The 10,025-nt window shown below is 40.2% G+C and overlaps 1 protein-coding gene across 1 annotated transcript; it reads right to left on the reverse strand.

Moving 5' to 3' along the window:
• Positions 1-4,371: 4,371 nt before the first annotated feature.
• On the reverse strand, positions 4,372-9,649 carry LOC115144654 (carboxypeptidase B2-like). Its single transcript, XM_029685667.1, has 6 exons — positions 9,524-9,649; positions 9,075-9,176; positions 8,855-8,962; positions 8,181-8,291; positions 8,047-8,050; positions 4,372-4,613 (listed from the first exon to the last, which is right to left on the reverse strand). Exons 1-6 carry the CDS (start codon positions 9,647-9,649, stop codon positions 4,372-4,374), a joined length of 693 nt encoding a protein of 230 aa, XP_029541527.1.
• Positions 9,650-10,025: the final 376 nt, after the last annotated feature.

Below are 10,025 nucleotides of genomic sequence, written 5' to 3' on the forward strand. Positions count from 1 at the left end.
CAGTATCTTCTAAATCAAAGCAGAATATGCAAAGGAAGAATATGTTAGCGACATGATGTAGCTAAGAGAAAAACATGCAATGTAGCCAAAGCTTGTAGGGTCCCCTAGGAAACACTTATCAACACTTTTTTATTTTTTATTTCACCTTTATTTAACCAGGTAGGCCAATTGAGAACAAGTTCTCATTTACAACGGCGACCTGGCCAAGATAAAGCAAAGCAGTGCGACAAAAACAACACAGTGTTACACATAAACAAACATACAGTCAATAACACAATAGAAAAATCTATGTACAGTGTGTGCAAATGTAGAACAGTAGGTAGGTAAGGCAATAAATAGGCAATGGAGGTGAAATAATTACAATTTAGCATTAACACTGGATTGATAGATGTGCAGATGACAATGTGCAAGTAGAGATACTGGGGTGCAAAAGAGCAAGAGGATAAGTAACAATATGGGAATGAGGTAGTTGGGTGTGCTATTTACAGATTGGCTGTGTACAGGTACAGTGATCGGTAACCTGCTCTGACAGCTGATGCTTAAAGTTAGAGAGGACTTAAAGTAAGACTCAAACAATTGTTGTGGAAATACTACTCGAAGATATATCTAAAATTAACAATTCTTTATTATCAGTGCGCTGGAGAGGTTCCAACCAACTCAGTGCACCAAGTACACATGTCGATCAGGAGCTCTACCTGGGGCAGCCCTGTTAGTTCTCTTATATACAGACAAATTATATTTGCATGATTTAGCTTATTCATCATTCATGATTAATTAATCGTTAACGTTTACTTCTTTCATGTGACCGACCAATACTGGGTCATGCATGTGACAGACTAATAACTCACAAGGCTTCTTCTCTCAAAGCTGAGACCTTGAAACTGAGATATCCCTTTCTCAAAACAAGTTTCTGGGCATACTGCCAAATTGCAGGTACTGATAGTGAGGATTCGTTCAATGAGTCACTCATGAACACAGAAATTGGTTATTAGAAAAGCACATGAATAGAACAGAGAAATTGGTTATTAGAAAAGCACAAACATAAAAATGTCAATTAAACATTATTTTCACAAACACTGTTACAAAATATTTGTCATGTTTAATATAATAAAATAATGACTAAGGTGTCTGTTAATTGTATTTTCATACTTTATAAATGATTTATTATTTCAATTACAAACCAGCTGTAAAGGAGTTATTGGTTCATGAGATCATTTAGAAAACATACACATAATGAATTGGATATTTACTAATAGTTATTAAGTGTGACACTTACTAATACTGTAATTGATGATGAATAGATATAGAAAATCAAGAAGATTGAATTACTGCCTTTTTCGTCAGCATGCTAGGCTAGCTAATGTTGATTTTCCCATATCAGATAATGGGATCATTAGGAGTACAGGCACATCTTCCATCCCTGGATTGGGGTACGTTTTCTAGCCATATCCGCATTCCTCACTGCAGTGCAAACATTATGGATGAGGATCGTTCTGACTTGAAGGGGGAAGATGTATTTACTGCTCAACCTCAAGTCGAAACATATTGGCTAATAAAAACCCTATTTACCACGGTCTCAGTCTTTCTGTCTCTCTCTGAAGCTGGTTTGCTCTCTTTAAGTCAGGTTGTTGTGGCTGGTCTCTAGTTGGTCTCTCTTTAAGTCAGGTTGTTGTGGCTGGTCTCTAGTTGGTCTCTCTTTAAGTCAGGTTGTTGTGGCTGGTCTCTAGTTGGTCTCTCTTTAGTCAGGTTGTTGTGGCTGGTCTCTAGTTGGTCTCTCTCTTTAGTCAGGTTGTTGTGGCTGGTCTCTAGTTGGTCTCTCTTTAGTCAGGTTGTTGTGGCTGGTCTCTAGTTGGTCTCTCTTTAGTCAGGTTGTTGTGGCTGGTCTCTAGTTGGTCTCTCTTTAGTCAGGTTGTTGTGGCTGGTCTCTAGTTGGTCTCTCTTTAGTCAGGTTGTTGTGCCTGGTCTCTAGTTGGTCTCTCTTTAGTCAGGTTGTTGTGGCTGGTCTCTAGTTGGTCTCTCTTTAAGTCAGGTTGTTGTGGCTGGTCTCTAGTTGGTCTCTCTTTAAGTCAGGTTGTTGTGGCTGGTCTCTAGTTGGTCTCTCTTTAAGTCAGGTTGTTGTGGCTGGTCTCTAGTTGGTCTCTCTTTAAGTCAGGTTGTTGTGGCTGGTCTCTAGTTGGTCTCTCTTTAGTCAGGTTGTTGTGGCTGGTCTCTAGTTGGTCTCTCTTTAAGTCAGGTTGTTGTGGCTGGTCTCTAGTTGGTCTCTTTAGTCAGGTTGTTGTACTCATCACAGTAGACACATAGGCCTATGATCCCAGCCAGTAGGACACACTGCAGCAGCTCCAAAGGGTCTCTTCCGTCAAATGAAAATATACTGAGGCACACACTGCTATTATAACATCAATCTGACAGATGTGTTCTTCTCTTGCAACCTCATCTTTATTTTTGTCTCAGCTTTGGTTACATGTTCAGTTGCTATTTCAAGCTCTGAGAATTCAAATATATATATTTTCTTCTGGTAAGAGATTTGATGTCTGTGTTTTGTATTGTTACATGAATGATGAGCACCAGCTCCAAGGATCTCTCTGACATACACTACATGACCAGAAGTATGTGGACACCTGCTTGTCGAACATCTCATTCCAAAATCATGGGCATCAATATGGAGTTGGTCCCCCCTTTGCTGCTATAACAGCCTCCACTCTTCTGGGAAGGCTTTCCACTAGATGTTGGAACATTGCTGCGGGGACTTGCTTTCATTATCATGCTGAAACAGGAAAGGGCTTTCCTCAAACTGTTGCCACAAAGTTGGAAGCACAGAATCGTCTAGAATGTCATTGTATGCTGTAGCGTTAAGATTTCCCTTCACTGGAACTAAGAGGCCTAGCCCGAACCATGAAAAACAGACCCAGACCATTATTCCTCCTCCACCAAAATTTCCAGTTGGCACTACGCATTCGGGCAGGCAGCATTCTCCAGGCATCAGCCAAACACTGATTTGTCCAATGGCAGCGAGCTTTACACCACTCCAGCCAACACTTGGCTTTGCCCATGGTGATCTTAGGCTTGTGTGCACCTGCTCGGCCATGTAAATCGATGTCGTTATTAATGTGCTGACATTTCTTCTGAGAATAGACGATTTTTACGCCCTACACGCTTCAGCACTCGGCGGTACCGTTCTGTGAGCTTGTGTGGCCTACCACTTTGCAGCTGAGCCGTTGTTGCTCCTAGACGTTTCCACTTCACAATAACAGCCCTTACAGTTGACCGGGGCAGCTCAGGCAGAAATTTGAACTGACTTGTTGGAAAGGTGGCATCCTATGACGGTGCCATGTTGAAATTCACTGAGCTCTTCAATAAGGCCATTCTACTGCCAATGTTTGTCTATGGAGATTGCACGGCGGTGTGTTCGATTCTATACACCTGTCATCAATGGGTGTGGCTGAAATAGCCGAATCCACTCATTTGAAGGGGTGTCCATTCTTTTGTATATATAGTATATCGCCCACATACTTTTGATGATGCAGTGTATGTTCCCTGCACTGCTCTTGTCTGTGTGTGATTTATTGCGAACTATTTTACATTTTCAACTACAATGAACAGGAAATCAACACACTCTGATCACCTTATGACTCCTGTCAAACTTAGTTTCCCACGGTGCATTGTAATTTTAAACATGCGATTGAAGAATTGAAGTCAATATGTATTAAGAGGAGCCACTGAAGTGACACATACAGCCATGACAGTTCGACTTGCACGTGACCAGCCAACAATGGCCCTAAAGGGGTCCTTTATGCGGCCTGTATATGACAATGACATCTGTGTGAAGAGTATCCTGAGCAGTGCAATGATGGTATGTTTTCTTGTCATGCTTCAAACTAAAGGGAAGCCAGTGGAAAACATTGGCATTCTCAGAAAAGGCCAGAACATCAACATTTAAATATCTAATTTCATTATTGTTTTCTGTTGGAATATTCATCTTTGTTACACCATTAGAAGCCTACACACGGAGAACTGTCAACACAACTACAGTTTTAAGCTTCAAAACTGTAGGAGGATGATAAGAATAAGAAAGGAGTTGATAGAAAGATTTCATTCGTGTCTATGATTACTTAGTACAAAAACATGAATGCTGTGCTAGTGACACTAGGCTGGACTGGCGGCCTAAGCTGCTGCCCGTAGAACACAGTTTGCTGCAGCATGGGTTCGAATCAGACCCATTTGCTATTTCAGCACTCTCTCCCCGGTCTTTCCTCTCCTCCAACAAACAACTATTTATGTAATGATTGGGACTGCCCCACATGATGATACAATTTACAATCATGTTTGACAGACACGCACCCAAAACAGACTTTGATAAAAGGGATTACCAAATCAGACGTGAAACTGCTCGGGTTTACACAGCCAACTTCTCAGGGGCATAAAAGGGTTAGGGTTGGGGTTGTGTTTTCTGAGAGCGATACTCTTAAGAGCGAGGAGGGCTTCATTGCAGGCCTTGGAAATGAATGATGGCGGTAGGAGAAAACCATATCGACCACGGTCCTCCAGCTCAAAGGTGAAGGAGTAGTGGATGCCCAGGTTGTAGGCCCAGTCGTCAGAACCTCCAGGGGCTAAGTCTGGAGAAGGACGAAGGAAGAACAAGGAATTTAACTTGTTTTGTAGTGACTGTTTATAAAGCAATAACTTATAACAGCTTTACAAAGCAATTGTCAGCATTTTATTATAAAACAGCCTGGTCTCATAGACTAGATGTAACATAGTGAATGTAAAGACACCTGAAGCCCCACCTCTTTCAGGAATACCTAGGATAGGATAAAGTAATCCTTTTCACCCCCCCCCCTTAAAATATTTAGATGCACTATTGTAAAGTGGCTGTTCCACTGGATGTCTTAAGGTGAACGCACCAATTTGTAAGTCGCTCTGGATAAGAGCGTCTGCTAAATGACTTAAATGTAAAAATGTAAATGTAAATTCGGGACACTCAAATTAGTATGATATGTTGTGTTTGGTAAGAGTGATGGTTGCTTAATGCAAAAACTAAAGTAGGATGGTTGGTCAGGGTGGATTGATGGGCATGTAACACGAACATCTAGCAACCCAAAGGATGCGAGTTTCAATCTCATCATGGGGAAGTTTATCATTTTTAGCTAATGAGAAACTTTTCAACTACTTACTACTTGTTCTCTACTTTGCAACTACTTAGCATTTTAGCTAACCCTTCCTCCTAACCCTTCCAGTTAACCGTTCCCTAACCCTAACCTTAACTCTTCAACCAAATTCTAAAAATATTGTACATTTTGCAAATTCGTAAAATACAGTACCAGTCAAAAGTTTGGACACACCTACTCATTCAAGGGTTTATGTTTATTTGTACTAGTTTCTAAATTGTAGAATAATAGTGAAGACATCAAAACTATGAAATTACACATATGGAATCATGTAGTAACAAAAAGTGTTTAACAAAGTGTTTTCTATTTGAGATTCTTCAAAATAGCCACCCTTTGCCTTGATGACTGGTTTGCACACTCTTGGCATTCTCTTTCAATTAACTGCTGTGCCTTGTTAAAAGTTCATTTGTGGAATTTCTTTCCGCCTTAATGCATTTGAGCCAATCAGATGTGTTGTGACAAGGTAGGGGTGGTATACAGACGATAGAGCTCTTTGGTAAAATACCAAATCCATATTATGGCAAGAGCAGCTCAAATAAGAAAAGATAAATGACAGTCCATCATTACTTGAAGACATGAAGGTCAGTTTCTTCAAGTGCAGTCGCAAAAACCATGAAGCGCTATGATGAAACTGGCTCTCATGAGGACCACCACAGGAAAGGAAGACCCAGAGTTACCTCTGCTGCAGAGGAAAAATTCATTAGAGTGAACTGCACCTCAGATTGCAGAACAAATAAATGCTTCATAGAGTTCAAATAACAAACACATCTCAACATCAACTGTTCAGAGGAGACTGCATGAAGGCCTTTATGGTCAAATTGCTGCAAAGAAACAACTACTAAAGGACACCAATAAGAAGAAAATAACTATTTGGGCCATGAAACACAAGCAATGGACATTAGACTGGTGGAAATCAATCCTTTGGTCTGATGAGTACTAATTTGAGAGACTTTGTGAGACGCACAGTAGGTGAACAGATGATCTCCGCATGTGTGGTCCCCACGGTGAAGCATGGAGAAGGAGGTGTGATGGTGCTTTGCTGGTGACACTGTCTGTAATTTATTTAGAATTAGAGGCACACTTAACCAGCATGGCAACCACAGCATTCTGCAGCGATACGCCATCCCATCTGGATTGCGCTTAGTGGGACTAGCATTTGTTATTCAACAGGACAATGACCCAAAACACACCTCCATGCTGCATCAGATGACCCGGCCTCCACAATCACTTGAACTCAACCTAATTGAGATGGTTTGGGATGAGTTGGACTGCAGAGTGAAGGAAAAGCAGCCAACAAGTGCTCAGCATATGTGAGAACTCCTTCAAGACTGTTGGAAAAGCATTCCAAGTGAAGCTGCTTGAGATAATGCGAGAGTGTGCAAAGCTGCCATCAAGGAAAAGGGTGGCTACTTTGAAGATTCTAAAATATATTTGTAACACTTTTTTGGTTACTACATGATTCCATATATGTTTTTTCATAGTTTTGATGCCTTCACTATTATTATACAATGCATAAAATAGTGAGAATAAAGAAAAACCTTGAATGAGTAGGTGTGTCCAAACTGTTGACTGGTATTGTATAAACTGAACAGAAAAATAAACTCAACATGTTAACTATTCTTTCCATGTTTCATGAGCTGAAAGAAAAGACACCAGAATTTTTCGATACACAGTAAAATCTTATTTCTTTAAAATTGTGTGCACAAATCTTTATATCTGTCACGGATCCCTCCGGAACTGTCATTATGCACACCTGGTCCCTACCCCCTGATTAGTAATTGTATAAGTGTGCCCTTGGCTTACCATTGTCTGGTAGATTATTGTTCCTATGTCCGTTGGTTCATGTGAGTACCTGTGCTATGTTGTTTTGGCTTTTGTGCCAGGTACAGTTGAAGTCGGAAGTTTACATACACCTTAGCCAAATACATTCAAACTCAGTTTTTCACAATTCCTGACATTTAATCCTAGTAACAAATTCCCTGTTTTAGGTCAGTTAGGATCACCAAATGTCAGAATAATTGTAGAGAGAATGATTTATTTCAGCTTTTATTTCTTTCATTACATTCCCAGTGGGTCAGAAGTTAACATACACTCAATTAGTATTTGGTAGCATTGCCTTTAAATTGTTTAACTTGGGTCAAACTTTCCAGGTAGCCTTCCACAAGCTTCCATCAATATGTTGGGTGAATTTTGGCCCATTCCTCCTGACAGAGCTGGTGTAACTGAGTCAGGTTTGTAGGCCTCCTTGCTCGCACACACTTTTTCCAGTTCTGCCCCAAAAAATTCTATAGGATTGAGGTCAGGGCTTTGTGATGGCCACTCCAATACCATGACTTTGTTGTCCTTAAGCCATTTTGCCACAACTTTGGAAGTATGCTTGGGGTCATTGTCCATTTGAAAGATCAATTTGCGACCAAGCTTTAACTTCCTGACTGATGTCTTGAGATGTTGCTTCAATATATCCACGTAATTTCCTCCTCATGATGCCATCTATTTTGTGAAGTGCACCAGTCCCTCCTGCAGCAAAGCACCCCCACAACATGATGCTGCTACCCCAGTGAATTATAAGTGAAATAATCTGTCTGTAAACAACTGTTGGAAAATGAGTTGTGTCATGCACCGACTTGCCAAAACTATAGTTTGTTTACAAGAAATGTGTGTAGTGGTTGAAAAACGAGTTTTAATTACTCCAACCTAAGTGTATGTAAACTTCCGACATCAACTGATGCACAGTGCTCGTGGAGATGACCATTTTTGTGTAGCTCAGATTGACATATTTGAAGGCACTGGCAGCATTCTAGACTGACTACATTGCAGAATCATGCCAGATCTCACTGGATCGTGGGATATGAGCTGACCACTTCATATAGCAATCTGACACCCGACTGCGCAGTCGATGAGGTAGCACACGACTATCAATACCACGTGGTCAACACCAGGTCTGCAATGTTGTCGTCCTGGAACGCAACCACTGACTCAATTTCAATACATCTTATTAATTGCCTTATTCTTTACCATTGTCCATGTGTACTTGTATCCATCCGGGTTCATGACAGGCAGCACATAGATGTCCATACTGTTCAGCATCTCGGTGATGTCATTGTTTAGATGATAGAAATTCAAGGACTGAGGAAAGAGCACAGGGAAGATTCAACGTTTTTATATAGCTGTCTATGTTCCAAATCAAAATAGTGGCTTTGTGATCATTACCAAAGCTAAGATGAGTTTTCATTAGTGTAGTTAGACCACTGGGAATGGCTTTGATCACACAAATAAACTCTCTGAAGGTATTGGAAACTCATTCAATGTTATAAATAGTTCATATGTAAGAATATTACCCCTGATGTCAAAAACATCAAGAACAACGTCAATATTCCTCTCATGCCAGCTGGGGTAGAACAATGACTTATTCCTTACAGTTATGTATGAATTATTCCACAAAAGAGCTTTATGTGGGGAAAATTTGTGCAGGAAACACATTTTAATATAGCTGTCTATGTTGCAAATCAAAATAGTGTGCAATATCATTTAATACAATTCCAGAGCCATCATAAAAATGTTCAATTGTACTTCATAACCAATGAGTTATGAAGATGCTATATAACCAAAGATCTATACAGTATGGCCTATCAGAATAGAAAAGAGTATAAATTGGTAGAAAATCGGGGTTTTAGGAACATGGTACTGACATATTGCACAAACCACAGGCAGAAAGCTGGGGAGATCCACTCTCTAGCGTGAATGCCACAGTCAATCCACATAGCTCTCTTTTCAGCTCTCTCTTGACGTCCAGACAACTGAAAAAGACAACAGAGAAATTCAATAATTTGATCAGTATAAAATGACTATGACATTATTTAAAAATAGAATAATTGTATGAATCATTGCTAAAAAGGCAGCTTGGGGAACCTTGAGAACGTAAAGTGGGCGTTTTTCATACGATGAGCCAATCAGGATGACTTTGATCATGTCTGGGTGTTCCTGGGCAGTCTTGTTGATCCAATAGTATATCTATAAAAGAGACAGCACGATAACATTTTCATAATAAAAACATACTTGACATCTACCAGCTGGGATCACAAATGACCAGAGCCTTGTATTCATAAAGTGTTTCACAGTAGTATAACTGATCTAGGACCAGCTGCCCCTGGCCATATAATGTTACTATCTAAGAAGCATCATAACGATCCTAGATCAGCACTCTAACGCTGAGACGCTGTATGAATATGGGCCCAGAAGAGGTTATGACGTTAAAGTAATGTTAATGGGATGTTACATTGAGATTATGTTAATGTTACATTACATTAAGGTTATGTTAATAACATTAGGTAATGACATGACACAGTCAGGTCTCTTACATCCTCCAGAGAATGGTACCGATCATAATAAGATATGCTGCTTCGAGGGTCTGACGATTCATTCCTGGTCTGCATCTCGATCAGTTCCTCTGTGTTGTCCAGTAGCACTCTGAAACAAACACACATTCTTACTCTTGGGGATTTCTCTGAACTATTAAAAACATTCTACATGCATTTCATAATACTGAAAGCTTATATCATGGATATGACCGTAAGGGCATAACATAACAAAATCAATATTGAAGTTTATGCGAAGTCAGCTGGTAGTCCAACCCTGGGGCTTGAATTCAAGATCTTGCTACTGTAAACCCAACACCTTAGCCATTAAGCCAAGAAATCTGAACTTTTTGACGAGGCAGTTATTGGCTGGATATGTTCTTCACAATATCTGCTTGTATGTGTGTAGTGACTTGGATTGAGAGTACTTGGTTACTGTGAAAGACAAAGGACAAATAGGCTAATGTGGCTTCCTTTTCTCGTCTCCTGTTCATCTGCACATAGG

Source organism: Oncorhynchus nerka, linkage group LG2 (assembly GCF_034236695.1).
Source record: "Oncorhynchus nerka isolate Pitt River linkage group LG2, Oner_Uvic_2.0, whole genome shotgun sequence".
Classification (NCBI taxonomy): Eukaryota; Metazoa; Chordata; class Actinopteri; order Salmoniformes; family Salmonidae; genus Oncorhynchus; species Oncorhynchus nerka.